This window comes from Notolabrus celidotus, chromosome 11 (assembly GCF_009762535.1).
Source record: "Notolabrus celidotus isolate fNotCel1 chromosome 11, fNotCel1.pri, whole genome shotgun sequence".
Lineage (NCBI taxonomy): Eukaryota > Metazoa > Chordata > Actinopteri > Labriformes > Labridae > Notolabrus > Notolabrus celidotus.
The window spans coordinates 19,027,978-19,045,399 of record NC_048282.1 but is presented as its reverse complement, the minus strand read 5'-3'; the positions used below and the strand labels follow the sequence as shown (position 1 = coordinate 19,045,399).

At 44.3% G+C, this 17,422-nt stretch overlaps 1 protein-coding gene across 1 annotated transcript in view; it reads left to right on the top strand.

Annotated features, from left to right (window-relative positions):
• The window catches only part of kmt2d (lysine (K)-specific methyltransferase 2D), a 31,586-nt gene extending 15,090 nt beyond the window's left edge, over positions 1–16,496 (top strand). The window contains 46 exon segments of the mRNA XM_034695302.1: positions 168–768; positions 770–796; positions 798–960; positions 963–1,015; positions 1,018–1,051; positions 1,054–1,277; positions 1,279–1,387; positions 1,390–1,439; positions 1,441–1,563; positions 1,566–1,962; positions 2,050–2,173; positions 2,628–2,709; positions 2,802–2,868; positions 3,017–3,249; positions 3,342–6,287; positions 6,380–6,529; positions 6,646–6,810; positions 6,942–7,089; positions 7,205–7,274; positions 7,381–7,553; positions 7,730–7,854; positions 7,946–8,081; positions 8,655–8,776; positions 8,879–9,295; positions 9,297–9,383; positions 9,385–9,441; positions 9,443–9,569; positions 9,572–9,660; positions 9,663–9,700; positions 9,702–9,741; positions 9,743–10,117; positions 10,119–10,148; positions 10,150–10,197; positions 10,199–10,307; positions 10,426–10,557; positions 11,234–11,238; positions 11,371–11,501; positions 11,795–11,802; positions 11,805–11,911; positions 11,913–12,059; positions 12,061–12,083; positions 13,137–13,209; positions 13,276–13,329; positions 13,331–13,405; positions 13,505–13,522; positions 13,524–16,496. Coding sequence (XP_034551193.1) covers positions 168–768; positions 770–796; positions 798–960; positions 963–1,015; positions 1,018–1,051; positions 1,054–1,277; positions 1,279–1,387; positions 1,390–1,439; positions 1,441–1,563; positions 1,566–1,962; positions 2,050–2,173; positions 2,628–2,709; positions 2,802–2,868; positions 3,017–3,249; positions 3,342–6,287; positions 6,380–6,529; positions 6,646–6,810; positions 6,942–7,089; positions 7,205–7,274; positions 7,381–7,553; positions 7,730–7,854; positions 7,946–8,081; positions 8,655–8,776; positions 8,879–9,295; positions 9,297–9,383; positions 9,385–9,441; positions 9,443–9,569; positions 9,572–9,660; positions 9,663–9,700; positions 9,702–9,741; positions 9,743–10,117; positions 10,119–10,148; positions 10,150–10,197; positions 10,199–10,307; positions 10,426–10,557; positions 11,234–11,238; positions 11,371–11,501; positions 11,795–11,802; positions 11,805–11,911; positions 11,913–12,059; positions 12,061–12,083; positions 13,137–13,209; positions 13,276–13,329; positions 13,331–13,405; positions 13,505–13,522; positions 13,524–13,598 — 8,587 coding nt within the window. The 3' untranslated portion in view covers positions 13,599–16,496.
• Positions 16,497–17,422: the final 926 nt, after the last annotated feature.

The following is a 17,422-nucleotide window of genomic DNA, read 5'->3' as shown; positions in this document are numbered from 1 at the left end:
GAATATATCCCTGAAATGATCCCTGTTAAATAAAATAGCTACATGACCCAAAATATGTAATTAGGACCCCTAATTCATCCCACTATATACATGCTTCAATTTAGCATACATTGTAAATCATACAAATGTAAAATATGTCTTTCCTTTTGTTTGTGTCTTTCCTTTAGGCCACCTGGGCAAATGAGACCTCAAGGCATGTTTCCTCGTCCACCGTTCCATCCACAGTGGCAGGGTCAGGCTCTAGGTCCAAGGAGGTTCCCCCAGCCTGGCATGGAGGCTATGGGCATTAGGCACAATCTAAACCCTGCTGTCAACATCCAGGGTATGGAAGGCATGACTAACCCCAACATGATGCCAGGGCATGGAGGGGAGACAATGCAGCCAATGGGTCAAGGACCTCCACCACAGTTCATCGAATTACGACACAACTCACAGAGGCTTCCACTACGACCACAATTCATGCCTCGTGGGCCACAGCCCAGACCACGTTTGTTTGTTCCACAGCAAGACATGACGGCACCATATGCCCAGCAACATCCCATCGTGCAAACTGGTGGCATTCAAGCAGAAGGGGGCAGCAACTCACAACTTGGGTTACAGCAAGGTGGACTGTCAAGTATGCTGCCTCAGCAGTCTACAGGGCCAGTATCGCAACAGCCCCACCTGCATCCCCAGACAGCTGCTCCCACTCCGAACATTCCTGGTACTGAGCGGCATCAGCTTCCACAGCCCCGCTTAGTCCCAGCGCAGCAGCCTGCCACAGAAGAGAAACAGTGAAGAACTGCCAGAGCCAGACCCTTGAGGGGCTTGGGGATGCCCCAGGAGACGGTGGTGTAGAGGATGAGGATGATTTAGCTTTAGATTTGGACCCTGACAAAGGAGATGATGAATTGGGCAACCTCGACAACCTTGAGACCAATGATCCACATCTGGATGATTTGCTTAACAGTGATGAGTTTGACCTCTTGCTTACACTGACCCTGAACTGGACCAAGGAGACCCCAAAGATGTCTTTCTCGGAATCAGCTGCGGTTGGTGGAGGCAGAGAGTGAGCACCTTCATCCTCCTCCGGATCTGTTCCTGTTAAACTGGAAGGCAAAATCAAGATAGAGCCAGGGCTGAAGTGTCTCTCAGCCCCTGCCACTGCAGGGGGGGCTGGAACCCAAACATCATCGTCTGCAGAAATGACTGATCCCTCCAAAGCCAAAGTAGATGACAGAGCTCAGCTGCAGCCAGGACAGGCTGTGGTGAAAGATGAATTTGGGGAAGCCAGGTCCAGTGGTTATTAGAGAGAACACACCATCAGCCAAGACCGCTCAGGCAGAAAACCAGCCTGCTTCTCTCAGTTCGGTTCGATTAGGGGGGCTACAGTACCCCCTGCCAGGACAACTGATGCATTGCCTTTTCCATCAGCTGCTCCACATGCAGATATTGGCGATGGATCCGCTGGGACTGCCTGATGTAGGGGGACAACACTCCCCTGCTGTAGATTTGGCAAAGGTAGAGAGCTCTTTAGATGGTGAACTTCCTCTGCTGATACAAGATCTGTTGGAGCATGAGAAAGAAGGAACAACAGAAAACAGCAACAACAGCAACAGCTCAGTTCTCTCCATCAAGGAGGCATGGCGCCCCATTTTCCTGTCCTTTCAAATCAACAGCCTAACCCACAAGCACCTGGGCAGATAATGCTGCCACAGCACCATCGTCCACCTCACCAAGGAATGATGGCTCAGCCAGGAATAGTACCTCGTGCTCCCCACATGATGCAGCAGCAGCAGCAGCAGCAACAACAAAGGCTTATGGGAAGTGGAATGGCACCTCCTCCACATATGGCGATGACTCAGCAGCAAGCAATGATTAGGATGGGGCAGCCAGGGATTCATCCAGGTATCAGTCATCAACAGCAGCCGCAGCAAATAGTTAAACAGTCACCACTGGCCAACAATTTCTTCCCAGATAAAGGTACACACTGAGTAGTTTTTACTCTTCTTTGTAGGAATATTAACAATATATTTTGTCTATATGAACAATATTTTCTCAATATTGCAGATTTAGACAAATTTGCCACTGATGACCTCATGGATCCAATTGCCAAAGCAAAGATGGTAGCACTCAAGGGTATCAAAAGGGTGTTGGCACAGGATCCAATGGCCGTTCCTTCTGGCATTAATAGGTATGTTTTGTTTTTTAAATATTTAATGAATCCTCTGGCGTTCATTTAAGGTAGTAAGGTTTTTTTTTTCAACTCTAACTTTACCTTTTTGATCATCACAAAGCTGGAAACCAAATAATCCTTTCTTTATCTGTAGACACACAATTATCATCGTCACCACTGACACCCAGTAATGAATGCAACTGCCCCAAAAGAAAGATCAAAAATGAAAGTCAGCATTAAGCAGCCTTTTTGAAGTCCTCATTGTCTATTTTGCAATTGCAAAAATACCACAGACCTAAAAATACTCTGTTCATAATTTGTTTTGTTTGTTAGCCTCAACATTTGCATGAAATATGCAGTTACAATTTGTATTTAGAAGTCTCCACTATAATAACCCTTTTATCTGCATTTGCAAGTTTGCGCCACCTGACTTTGTTTAAAATTAAACATTTGAATTTTGCTTTCTCTTTAGGCAACAGGTTTCTCTGCTTGCTCAGAGGCTGGCCTCTGCCCCGGGAACAGATCCAGCTCAACCTGGATCTGGACCACCAAAGGTACATTTTATTGCTCCTCAGAAGTGATATGTTATACTGAAAGATTTTATTAAGTCAACTTGTTTATTTAAATCATTTCTTTCTCTCTTCAGGAGGGAGAAACAAGTGATCCAACCCAGTCAAGACCCAACCCTCCCCAGTTTGTGCAAGGAATTATCAGTATGTCCTTTCATTTGTGTGTCTTGTAAATATTTAATGTAATAATTGGGAAATATTCAGTATTGCTTTCCCCATTGTCTTTGATGGATGTAATAAACAATCTTCTTCAGTTACAAGTTATGCATTAAGTTATCCCCTTTTGTCACAGATGATGCAGAACAGCACCAATATGAAGAGTGGCTTCTTCACACTCAGCAGTTACTCCAGATGCAGTTGAAATTTTTGGAGGAGCAGATTGGGGTTCATCGCAAATCACGTAAAGCCCTGTGTGCTAAGCAACGTACTGCAAAGAAGGCTGGCAGGGAGTTTGCTGAGGCCGATGCAGAGAAACTAAAGTTGGTTACAGAGGAGCAGAGCAAGATTCAGAAACAGCTTGACCAGGTGTGTATATTACTGGTTTAGTATTTTCTCTACAGCAAAGATAATTGACATTTTTGTATCACTATTCATATCTGTTCATTATTTTGCTGCAGGTACGCAAGCAACAGAAGGAGCACACCAATCTTATTGCAGAGTACAGGAGCAAGCAACAGCAGCATCAGCAAGGCTCAGGTCTTCTTCCCCCAGCTCATCCTGCACAGGTGGGGCCCCCTCATATGTTTCCCAAGATGCCTGGTCAGATGGTCATGGGCCAACAGGGAACACCTCTAATGGGTCAACACCCTGGCATGATGCCCCACAGTGGAATGCCTGTGAGAATGCCACAAGCACAACCTTTTATGGGTGGATCCCAGCCACAGCATCCTGCAGCCCTTGGAGCCAGTGTTGTAAGGCCCCCAGGTCCACCTGGTGCCCCAGCAGGATTTTTCCCACAGGGGCCTGGAATGCAAGGTGCAGATCCAAGGCTACTTCATGAGAGACAGCTTCAGCACAGGATGCAGATGGCAAAACTCCAACAACAACAACAACAACAACAGCAGCAGCAGGTGATGATGGGTCAGCAACCGCTGCCACATCCAAATCAGCAGCCTGGCTTAATCACTCAGCCTCAGCCTGGTATGGTTCAGAATCCACTTATGGCCCAACAACAAGCAAACCCACAACAAGTAATGCTGACTAGCCAGGCAAATCAGCAAAGCATGGGGCAGGTTCCACAAGGAATGGTTGGAGGTCAGGCTGGAGCTCCACTTCCACAGACTCTTTCAGGGGGACAGCCTATAAACCATGCTCAAGGCATGATAGCAGCTCAACCAGGTGTTATGGGGAACCATCCGGGTGTACCACAGCAACAGAGGCCTCAGATGATGATGGGACAGCAGGGAATGGTTGGACCTCCAGGTCATCCTGGCCTCAGGGGTCCTCAGGCTCAATTGACTCCACAACAACAGAACATTCTGGCCCAACGCATGCTTGCATCTCAACAACAGCAACAACAGCAGCAAAATGTTGCAAAGAATTTGGCACACCTGCAGCAGCAGCAGCTGCAGATGGCACAGCAAAGACAACCAACGCAGTTGATAAGCCAGTCAAGTCAAGAGCAAGGAGGGCACTCCCAACCCTCCACCCCACAGATGGGCTCCTCACCTTCAGCTGGCAGTATGACACCACACAGGGAGCCATCGGGAGCTACTGACGGCCTAAACTCAGGCTCTAAAGAGGGTGGGATCCTCAGCCCTAATTCAAGAACACCACCACAGCAGACCGGACCCTCCACTCCTAATCAAATTTCTACAAATGATCACCAAAGTGATGTGAGCAGACAGCAGTTACAACAACAGCAACAGCAGCATCAGCAGCTAAACCAGGTTAATATGGCCCAGCAGCAACCGTCAAATCCTCAGTCTGTACCTGAGCAACAAACTGGTGTGCACCAGCAGCAGCAAGTTCAGCTCACTCTTCAGAGGCAAGGTTCAATGAGTGTGGACAAACCTGCTTTGATAACAATTAAAGAGGAAGGGAAACCAGTTGATTTCTTGGCTCTGCAGCAACAACAGCAAATGGTTCACAATACTATGCAGCAGTCACAGGATCCTATAATGCAGCAGCAGATCCAAGGCCAGAACCACCCTGGTCAGCCTCAGCCTGTTGTTATGGGTCATAGTCAACAACAGCAAGCTCTCATGGCCCAGCAACAGAAACAACAGGCAATGATGGGCATGATGAGAGCCCAGCAGCAAGGCATGATGGTTCAGAGGCCTGGGCTTCCACCTGGACAGATCCGCACCCCTATCAACATCCAAGCCATTATTGCCCAAAATCCCCAGCTCCGCAATCTCCCCCCTAACCAGCAGATCCAGCACATCCAGGCCATGATTGCCCAGCGGCAGCTCCAACAGGGACAGATGCTTCGGATGTCAATGGGTCAAAGCCAGCAAAATCAATTACGACCTCACATGCCACCAGGACAGGTGCCACAGGTTGGGCATCAGATGCCAGGGATGGAAGGCCAACAGATGCCATATGGAGCCATGGTGAAGCCAGGGGCAGTGGTCTCTCAGCAACAGCCAGGCATGATGGGCCAGCAACTCGGTGTTGCTCCTCAGATACAGCAGGGGATGATGCTACCTGGGCAACAGCAGCCACAAGCAGGGGAAATGATGCAACATATGATGAGGGGCCAGGTACCAGTTCCACCTCCCCATGTGGACCAGGGACGTATGATAAGGCCAACATCCCCTCGTCAGCCATTGCCCAACTCTCCAGGGGATCCACAAAGGCATGGTTTTAATCAAACTATGGGGATACGTCCACCCACCCCCAATCAGAACCCACAAGCACTAATGGCTGCTGCTGGTCGCATGCAGGGCTCTCCATCTCATGCATACTCTCCAAGAGGTCCCTTTGGCATGAGCCCAGCCCACCCTGCCTCACCCCATTCATCCCATGTCTCCTCACCCATAGCTGGTAGGGGTAGTCCATACAGCCACGTCAAGGCATCTCCACTCAGGTCACCTGGAGCCAAGAGTCCACTTGACTGTCCAGGACTGAAGCTAGAAGCTCAGACATCTGGCATTGAAACATACCAGACAGCCTCAGGTATCCCAAATGGTCCACAGAAAGGCATGGATGTTCACCATCAACCACAGCATGTCAGAAGTGTTTCAGAGACAGTCTCTCAAGGAGGGGAGCTGTGCAAAATGACCCTACAGAACATTAAACAGGAGCCAAGAGAGGTTCAGTGCGACGGTGTGGCTGAGGCTCATCCTGGGGCTATAAAGCGAGAAGCAGTGGGTGACACAGTTGCTTCTGGGAACAACACTGGCTTTATTAATGCTGGAAACATAGCAGGAGACTCTGAAAGTCAAGGCCCAAGATCTGAGACTGGACAGCAACTCCTGCAGAAACTCCTACGGACAAAGAACCTTCAGCTTAGTGCTCAGAGGCCCTCTGAGGGCATCCACAATGAGATCAACGGCCACATCAACAGCAAGTTAGCAATGTTGGAGCAGAAACTTCAGGGAACTCCAAGAAACATGGAGGTACGTTTTTTGTTTAGTGCATTTTATCTTTTTACCCTTTTCATGTTGTTTGAGTGGAAAAAATCTCACCAGAGTATTCTCAACTTTTACAGGATTTACAGTCTATAACTAAAAGGCCCCCTGCCCAAAAGCCAAGGCGCACTAATAAGGCATCTGGAGACCGAGGGAGCAATGCACGCAAGAAGAATAAAAAGGAAGAAGTTGGAAAAAGTGCAGAAGCCTTGATTAAGCAACTTAAACAGGTAAAATGGATTTGTGTTTTTTTTAAATCGCTTGAAATATTTTTGCAATTCGTGTTTGGTTTATTTTTTTTAAAGCACTTCTTAATGATGTGGAATTATGGGAACTCGCGTTTCAGGGTCTCTCTCTGCTGCCTCTGATGGAGCCTTCAATTACTGCCAGTCTGGATCTGTTCGCTCCTTTTGGAAGCAGCCCAGCTAACGGCAAAGCCCAGCTGAAAGGATGTTTTGGAAATGCAATGCTGGATAATATCCCAGACTACTACTCTCAGTTACTCACTAAGGTAAAACCGAGTTCCAACATGCACTGATGTTTAACTTTTGGCAAGCTGTTACAGCATTTGGTCATTTTTAAGGAACAAGAGGTTCAAGATCAAAAGTTGTTTTATGTTACTGATGTTTTGTGCTTTCACAGAGTAATCTCAGCAACCCACCAACACCCCCATCCTCGCTGCCACCTACCCCCCCACCTTCAGTACAACACAAGCTGCTGAATGGAGTGACACCTGGGGAGGAATTGTCTGAGGGTCCGAAAGACACAGTGCCGGCAGAAGAACCAATGGGTAAATAATACAGGATTAAGCATAAAAAAAATGGGACATTGTGTTAAAAAACACTGTACATGTACACATACATATACTTGCATATATAATTTCTTCTCTCTATTTTCTGTTATAGAAGAGGTGAAGAGTGTAGACATTCTAGCAGCGCTCCCCACCCCTCCACATAACCAGAATGAGGACATCAGGTACAATAGGACAAATCTCTTGGGCTCTTTGGAAACCAGAATACATGGATTTATTGTTGTTGAGCAGCTATAAATGTAGGGAATTACTTTTTTTTCTTTCTAACAGGATGGAGAGCGATGACGAGGATGCCCCAGAAAGCATCATCCCGGCATCCTCCCCTGAGAGTAACGTAGGAGATGCAACGCCACGTTTCCCCAACCTACGGGAGCCTAAAGAGGAGGAGACAGAGAGAGCAATATCCCCCATCATCCCACTCATACCTCGCACTGCCATCCCAGGTATTATACAACATTCAAATCTCTTATTCCCTGAAACAAAAGCTGCTTGGTTTTTTTTGTTGCAATAACCCATCCTGAATGTTTTATATCATATTGTTTATCTTATTTTACCATTACATTCTGTTCTGTTATGAGAAGTATACCATAAGGTTAATTCTCTACATTGTCATTTGCAGCATTCCCAGAAAACAAACCACTTGAAGGTGTAGACAGCAAAGTGGTTTCTACATCCAACCACTGGGAGAAGGCCAAAAGCAACGAGGTGTCTGTGACATTCATGTTGTCCTCTGCTGCAGCCAAGGTAAGAAGCTAGAACATGTTTTAAAGCCTGTTTGACGATTTTATCTTTCTGAACCGAAACCTGAACCTGAGTTTTTTTTTTCTTGTTCCAGAAACTGAACCATGTGATGATGACCATGGCCCAGCTGCTTAACATCAGGATGCCAGGTTCTTATGAAGTGACTTTCCCTCCACAAAACTCTGACATGTCTGGAGTGGATGGGACTGGGAAAGGACCTGGACAGTCAGGTTTGTATTTAGATACTGGTAATTTGGACTTAACTGATGCCTTAACCCTCCTGTTATGTTTGAACAGCAATAATGTTCCTGGGTCAGTTTGACCCGGGGCATATTCAATTATCCAGAAGTGTCAGAACCCCAAAAAATCCCAATACACATTTTTTTAATCTAATTTTTAACTCCGTAACTAACCATTTAAATCAATATTTAGTGCAATGGTGTTCTTTAATTCTCACAGATCATGGTTCATTGAGGATAACTCACTCGTTTTTTTTATTAAATTTAATGTTCAAACTTTTTTTAATGTACATTGGAAAGCCCTAAATATAAATACAATAGTTTTACATGACATAGATTTTAATTTTAATTTTTTTTTTCTTTATGAAGTGATTTTGATAAATTAACACGACACCTCTTCTGTCACATGCTGCCCAGATTTTTATGCAGTTTATTGCCTAAAATAGACTTTTAAAAGGGTCAGTTTGACCCGCAACATAACAGGAGGGTTAAGACTGCAACTTTACTCATCAAATACTTGACTTGAAATACCTGGGACTCAAATAAGGTGATGATGTTTTCTAGGAGTGCTGTGTACAAAGGACAGTCCTTCACCCAGCCAGGATGAGTGGCTAAGACAGTTTGACGTGTCTCTCCCAGGCTGTACGCTAAAGAAACAAGTGGACATTCTGGCACTCATAAAACAGGTCAGTCAATAAAGGTCATTTGAGAACAATCTTTTTGGTTATATGCCTTGTATGATGCATTTCTTTAAAGCCGTAGATTTCATATGGGAATTTTTCTCTCAGGAATTCCCAGTAAAAGAGGACAAACCAGCCCAGCACTGTTACACAACCAATGTTAGTGACCTGGATGTGCGGCATCTACCTGCTATACCAGTGGAGGAATCTCCACCTCCATCACCACTCCCTCCCAATCCTCCCCCATCCGACCCAGTTCCAACTACCGAACCTGAACCTTCAAAAAGTCCAGCTTCTCCATCCCCGGCTATTTCTAGTCCCACCACTGTCCAGATAAAGATTGAGCCTGAACAGATTGATGATCCTCCTACTGATGCTGCTCCAACTGCTGATGTCCCTGCTGATGTCCCTGCTGATGTCCCTGCTGATGTTCCTGCTGATGTCCCAATTGAGTCTGATGCTGCTGCTCCACAGTCAGTCACAGAACCAACAACGACCCATGAAAGTTCAGATCAAACTGCCTCTTACTGAGGATCATCAGGAGGTTGTCACAAAGGAGGAGGAATCAGCCACTGATCTTGCTCCACCTCCTGAAGATCCTCACAGCGACATGTGTGTCTTCTCCCAAAGCCATCAAGCAGCGCAGACCTCTGTCCCCCGATGAGGAGGTGGGTTCATCCCAAAGTGAAAAAATGGAAGGGGATTCGCTGGAAACGTCTTCAGATTGTCATCTCAATAGAAAGGAGGTGTTCTAAGAAAGAGAGCAGCCGCGAGGTGTCTGAGCTGATGGAACGCCTGCGCATACTCTTCGACCAGATAAGCTGCCTCGGGACAAACGTAAATGCTGCTTCTGCCACGAGGAAGGTGATGGAAGCCACAGATGGCCCGGCCCAGACTGCTCAACATTGATGTGGACTTGTGGGTGCACCTAATGTGCTCTGTGGTCTACAGAAGTATATGAAACGCAGGGCGGGGGCCTTACAACGTGGAGGGGTAGCCCTTCGTCGTGGATTGCGGACGGCTTTGCGCATACTGCAGAAAACGGGTGCCACCAACAGCTGCAACAGACTGCGCTGCCCGAATGTCTACCACTTTGCATGTGCCATCAGAGCACGCTGCATGTTCTTCAAAGACAAGACCATGTTGTGCACTCAGCACAAGCTGAAGGGCCCCAGTGAAGACGAACTCATTACATTTGCTGTTTTTACGCCGCGGTCAATTGAGCGTGATGAGGTGAAGCAGATTGCCAGCATACTACAGCGAGGCGACCGGATCCACCTGTTCCGAGTTGGAGGTCTTATCTTTCACTCTGTCGGTCAGTTGCTTCCCTCCCAAATGGCCAACTTCCCACTCCCCCACTGCCATTTTCCCTGTTGGTTTACGAGGCAACACGCATCTATTGGAGCACACGTGTGCCCAACAAGCGTGTGCCGCTATCGCTGCCGCATCAGCGAGGATGAAAGTCGACCCCTGTTTGAGGTGCGAGTTTTGGAGCAAGGAATGGAGGATCTGCACTATCGTGACGGCAATCCAGAGGGTAAGCACTTAAACACTGCTTTAAAATTATTTCACAAGTCTCTCAGTGCTGTACTTTTCTACTTGATTTAAGTCTACTGCCCATTTTTTGTAATTAATTCACCACCTCTTGTCGTCAGGAATCTGGGAGCGGGTGGTTCAGCAGGTGGCTAAACTCCGAGATGAATCATCCCTGTTGAAGCTGTTCACTGAACATGTTAAGGGGGAGGAGATGTATGGCCTCACAATTCATGCTGTCATGCGCATCACGAGTCGGTAAGAAGTACATAAGCTCCATGAGCCAGTATTTACACACACTACCCCCAGATGGGGCACCCCCCCCCCCAAACAGCAGCACCCGCCCCTCTTGGAAGTTCAGTCAATTTTATTTTCTATATAGCGCCAGATCACAGCAGAAGTAATTCAGGTTACCTCTCTTACAGATCAGGTCTTAAACTTGTTCTTTTAGTAAACAGAATAAATATCCTTATGTTATTTATCTTATTTAGGCTACATGACGGGTTCATTATGCTCCTCTGCTCTCTGTATCGCATACAAAGTTCCGCCCTGATGTGCACACAGACACAGACACACGTGCACACCCATACACACATCACAGCACGATGATACGCTAAAACTCCTTTTTTCAAGACGAAAACGAGACTATGATGAGCTTAAGTGCATCACTGATAGGCCTAATACAAACTCAGATGAAAACTTTAGTGGCTGAATATCTGACATTAAACAGCCCCCACCCCCCCGCCCCCCCCCCCGCCCCCCCCCCCCCCCCCCCCGCCCCCAAGGCTGCAAACCTAGGGGAAACACTGACCTCCTTATAGTGAGCTACCATTTTTTGTGCAAAAAAATGTGATTGATAACAGGAAATGTCAGATTGCTGCCAACAATCAAATGGCTTCATAGAACATTATTGAGCAAAGCAGCAGTCAGAAAGTGTCCAGACTCAAATTGGGCCTAAAAGCTTTGACTTGAGAGCTTCAAGGCTGCAGAAGTTTGATTTACAGTTGGATCAAAACACAGCACAGTGCAGGACTAACATGATTTGTATGACTTTGTTACTTTTACAGTTGCCTGGAGTGGAGAGCTGCCAGAACTACCAGTTCAGATATGGTCGCCACCCTCTGATGGAGCTCCCCCTCATGATCAATCCAACAGGCTCTGCTCGTTCTGAGCCCAAAGTTGCAACACAGTGCAAGAGGTAAAGAAGCAATATGCACTAAGCAATAAACCAAAATAAACCACTAGAAGTTGGACTGTGGTGGATTTATAGTCGAGCAGAGTAAAACATTACTTCTATAACATCTGCTATTATTATAAGTGAGGTAAAGTAAAAATTCCTCTAGCAATATTTCACAGAGTAATAAAAAGTATGTGTGGGTTGATCAAATTACAGCTTTTAAAGGGATTATTTAATGTATGATTGTTTTCTTGCTTGTAAAACCATCTCATAAATGACCAGATACCCACTTACATGCTCAATTTTTTTTGAAGGCCTCACACCTAAATAGCACCAGTGTGTCAAAGGCCTACCAGAGTACCTTCACTGGAGAGCTCAACACACCATACAGCAAGCAGTTCGTCCACTCCAAGTCGTCCCAGTATCGTCGCCCTAAAGACAGAGTGGAAGAATAACGTGTATCTGGCACGATCACGAATTCAGGGCCTGGGTCTGTACGCTGCTAAGGATCTGGAGAAGCACACCATGGTCATTGAGTACATCGGAACAGTCATCCGCAATGAGGTGGCCAATCGCAGAGGAGAAGATCTATGAGTCACAGGTATGATAATTACAGAATTGGATTTTATTTCAAATACACAAAAGAAGAATTCCTTTGGGTTAAAGGTGACATATCATGAAAAATCAACTTTTTAATGGTTCTCTACCTGAAATACAAACCCCCTGAAAATGAAAAAAAATCCATTCTGCCCCTGTTCTGATTTCTCCACCTTTCTGTAAATGTGTGCTGAAACGAGCCATTTCAGTTTTCTGTGTTTTTCATACGTCACAACGACATCCGGTCTGTAACGGAAGTCAGAGCTCGGAGCTTGTTCAGCCCTAGACTGTATAAAATACAACTCAACTCCTCCTCTGTTTTTCATCACCTGCACGTGTGCTAACAAGGAGCTTAGGAGGGAGGCATGCTAGTTGTAGGCTCTTATTAAACACAGAGGTCGGTTTACTCCCCACGTCGCAGATTTGAAGATCTAGTGGATGATTTTATTTTTCATTGAAAAGTGCTAGTGCTAGTTAGCATAGCCACATGGCTACATGTTTGGCGCTGTGTCCAAGACACATGTTGACATGCTGACAAATAAACAACAAGAAACACTAAATCTGTGACCAATCGTTCAGAAAGGTCCTGCTGCAGGCGCCTCTCCATCAGGATCAGATTCTGGATCAAATTGAAAGGGTTTGAAGTACGCGGGTCTGTGAGCAGCCGTGTATATTCAGCCATATTGTAAACATTAGATCAACGTGCCACATCCACTTCCTGAGGGGGCGTGGTCAGAGAGCTCATTCATTTAAAGGTACAGAAACAGAAAACAGCCTGTTCTGAGCGGGGCTGAAAAAAGAGGGGTTTACAGCATGCCAAAATCTGATTTTTTGAAGTGTTTTTTTGAGCAATGAACTTTAAAGACATGTTTTGGGGACCTCTTAGACCAATATACTTTGATGAAAAAGAGCGTAATATGTCACCTTTAAAGCTGAAGAAATATACTTGGAGGGAAAATATATATTGATATGGGGACTTTTCCTCCAGTTAGATGTTCCTTCAAAACCAACCGCAGAGTTTCCATCTATCATTTTTGTTGTATCATTTTCTCGTAGAACCGGTGGCATCTACATGTTCCGCATCAACAATGACCAGGTGATCGATGCCACTCTGACAGGTGGCCCTGCCTCGGTAAGTGCTCGGATATGATTGGTCACTCATTGTTAACCCTCAAGTTTATCTTCCATTCTGAGTGAGTTTATTCTTCTCCTATCCAGCTACGTCAACCATTCCTGTGCCCCCAACTGTGTTTGCGGAGGTGGTAACATTTGACAAAGAAGATAAGATCATCATCATTTCCAGCCGCAGGATCCCGAAGGGAGAAGAGGTACACACTGCATGAGAAAACTCAGAACCTTTAACGTTTAATTGTATTTTCTGTCTTTGTTAAAGTTAATCTTTACATATTTTCGTTCTCCGACTCCAGCTGACCTACGACTACCAGTTTTGATTTCGAGGATGATCAGAACAAGATACCTTGCCATTGCGGAGCGTGGAATTGCCGAAAGTGGATGAACTAAACTGAAGAAAAGGAAGAAGCGTGAAAAATTCCCCTCTCACTGGTGCCAGAACACTCTCGCGCCAAAGCCTTTGAATCCTACATAGCCAGTGCATAAGCTGATCTGAAAAGACGAGGAGGAAGGCTGGCCTCCATCATCGAAAAAAAACAGACTCAAAGTGTTGACCACCTGTAGCCAAAGGTTTGAAGAGCATTAATAATAAAAGCAAGCAACCGTCTCCGTCAACAACAACTTGACGGTGGCACTAACTCATGTTTGGACTCACCCTCTCCTCAGCCAAACCCCAACCCCCCCTCCACCCCCCTCTCGACTGTTCTCCATAAACTACAGCGGCTGGAAAACAATCCTCAACATCTACCAAATGATTCTGACCCTCTGATTTCAATACTCGACAAAAAGCCATTTTTAAAAATACTACGAGTGAACTAATGATGCATTTTTTTATGTTTAAGTCGGACCTATATCCGTGTCCCACCTGACCACAAACCCTCCCCCTCAACCTCCCGGAAAAGGCACTTTCCCATCACGTCATCAATGAAGACACTCGGATTTTGGCTAGCTAGACAATCTCGATGTGGCTCTGTGTAGAACCACATGTGTCGATGGAATGTAAAAAAAAAAAAAAAAAAAAAAAAGATGTAAGTAATATAAAAACTGAAATGCTATTGATCTGTGGCTCCAGAGGCACCAGAATGTTTGGCTATGTGGTCCCATGGCGGGTTATTGGACCCAGTCTACCTCATTGTATTAGCGGAAGTGACTGCTTTGTATAAAAACTGTTAACTGCTACTGTGGACGGGAGGGGGGGAGAGGGGGGGGTGTTTTTATTGGCTTAGCCTTCTCGGACAAGCAGGGAATCTTAAGCAGCGGTTGCTCTATCTACTCTATGCTGATGATGTTTACAATAATGAGCCAACATAATTATTATTCTTCATGAATTGTTTATACAGAGGAAATATATGACAGTTTTGGATAAGATATTGCATTAAAATGCACATCAGAAGCTTATAGCGGGTGTCCTGTATGCCACCAAATCATCCTGGATATTAATGTAGCTTTTTTTTGTTCTTTTTATTTTATGCTCAGAACCATGTTGGCTGTGTGAAAGCACAAGAACATCCACCTTTTTCAGTTGGTGAAAAACAATAATGATGTGAGTGAATGGCTCAAGCATCACAGGACAACGTGGTCTTTGAAGAAGACCACGTTGTCCAAAATCAAACAAAGTACACATTTTTTGCTTATCGCTTCATACATTGAAGTTCCACTTGTTGAAAATCAGCAGGTGGATGCATGACTACTGTCCCATGAAATGCTTTTTACACCCCCCTCCCAACAACTCAAATCTTTCACAACTCAACCTTGAACTTTCTAAATCATGCCTCTTCCTCTCTGTATTATTTAGTGGACTGTTGTTAAACTTTACTGTAGTAAGTCTTCCTCTGCCTGAGTACAGCCTGCAGTGTTTCTACTTCCCCCTGTAGTGTGCTTCTTTTCTAGTGCTGGTATCGTCTCTTCCAGGCTGGACTGATGGCAGGGAAAGACTTATTGGAAAAAAGGGCATTTGTTTCATTTCTATGTAAGATGAATGAAAAAAAAAAAGTCTTTAAAGGGAGCTTTACTAAGAAACTCCACCTTCCCATACTACTTAGTTGTTTCCTCCTTCCCCTAACCTAAGACCTCACATGATTTAAAAATGCAAAGGTTGTACAAACTGTATATAAGTTATGCATTAGGGGGACAGCAACTCTTTATTCAGCCCCTTTGTAATCAACAAAGTAAAAGTGTAGAGAGATGAAATAGAAAAAATCAACCACTGGATATCATTTTAACAAAGATAAAGCTGTATATAAATATAAATATATGTAAAATGGCAAACTAATATCTTTATGTATATGAACCAGAGTGTTTTGCATTTACCTGTTTTTCTATTAGTGTTTTTGCTATAAGCTCTCAGAGACAAGTTTGTTAAAATAGCTATGAGAAAAATGTCTGGTCTTCTCCAATCAAGTGCGACGAGAGGCCGATGTGATAAAACTTTGGATTCATGTGGAGGGTCGTTGATTATTAGACATGGAATCACTTCTTGAGTACAGCAGTACAATGGTGCATAGCATTTGTATTTATGTAATATTGTTTGTGTTTATTTTCTCTTTTTATTTATGCTACTGCTTGTTGATTACCAAAACCTGTCCCTTAATTGGTCACGATTGGATTGATATACTCTTGAATGGAAAATCTTGAACTCCCTAGACTATTGTTAGTGTTTTGCTTTTTTATATCTTCCCTATAGAAGTGAATGTGTTGGTAAACCTTGTGAAATGGTTACTTGGCCTAATGTATGTTATGATGTAATACTCAAAGTTAACCCCATACTTAACCTGGTAATGAATTGCACTCTCATAGTATAATGGAGATCTTCTCTAAAGTGGTAGATATTGATCAAGTATCCGAAGCAGTGATATAAATATATATATATTTTTTGGTATGTTTCTATTTCAAGGGAAGACCATGAGGAGACATTATGCCGCTCACTGGATATTAGCCTGAATAATTTTTAACTTCTCTGAATCTTAATTTAAGTTCTCTGCATATCTTATAATTTAATAAAGTTTGCTCAAAATTGAAGGTTTTTTTTAACCTCACCTACTTTTTAAAAAGATGTTGCATCTGTACAGCAGAGATACTTTTAGGGAATATGAATAATAAATATAATGATCATTTTTATTGTATGTGGCATGTTTTGTATGGATATTATTTTGAATTGTACATATTTTTTTCAGGACGCAAGAGGTTGCATCTCTTTATATACAGCTTTCCCACTCCCCCTCCCTTTCATCTTATTTCTTTGTCTGCTTTTGTTTCTTGTAAAGGAAAATAAAATGCATTTTAAATATGTGCACGCTTATACTTCTTTCCACCTAGAACACAGATTTAAAGCAGGATAGACCCTGAACTTTGGGGTTCATTTCAACCTTAAGAATAGAATCAAAGTGGGGCGCTGGTGGCCTAGCAGTCTAAGCGCCCCACGTACAGAGGCTACAGTCCTCGTCCCAGCGGTCGCCCGTTTCCTGCATGTCTTCCCCAGCTCTCTACTCCCCACATTTCCTTTCTCCCTTCAACTGTTCTAATAAATAAAGGCAAAAAGGGCAAAAAAAAAAAGAGAATAGAATCAAATTGTATTACATCGTAATTAGGACTACATGAGTAATCATTATGTGGTCATCATTGTGAAGTGAGCGCTCACAATAAACATCACTGAAGTCAGGATTTTCCACGACATTCAAATCAGCAATGCTTTGCCACTAATGCTGGTTACATTTTACCTGTTAGAATAATGATCATGCTGTAACACTATCATGATGCAGTCAGGTGTGTCTCAAGGTGGCTATCAGCTACCCTCAAAACAATAAGCAATATGCTCTCATCAAACTACTTCAGGATTTATTTTGTACGGTGGCCCTGAAGTGCAAATCACAAAGGCAATTCAGAAAACATGTAAACCATGTCCTAGACCAGTCCAATCAGCGACAAGTCATGTCCCCCGAGGATACCTACTTCTTCTGGTTTGGTTAATGTCGTAGTGTTTTCTGATTTGCACTTCAGGGCCACTGTAATTTTGGTATCAAAACGAAAAAGTTGCTAACATGCAAAACACAAAGAAGAGATAGACTTAAAAACTGAAAATATGTTAAATGAACCATTTTTATTCTATATGTTGATTCAATCTATCAAACCAAGCAGAAGTTTCATACCCCAAAAAATACTTTAACAATTTCTTTTAGATTTTTTAACATTATAAAGGGTCAATTTGACCCACAACA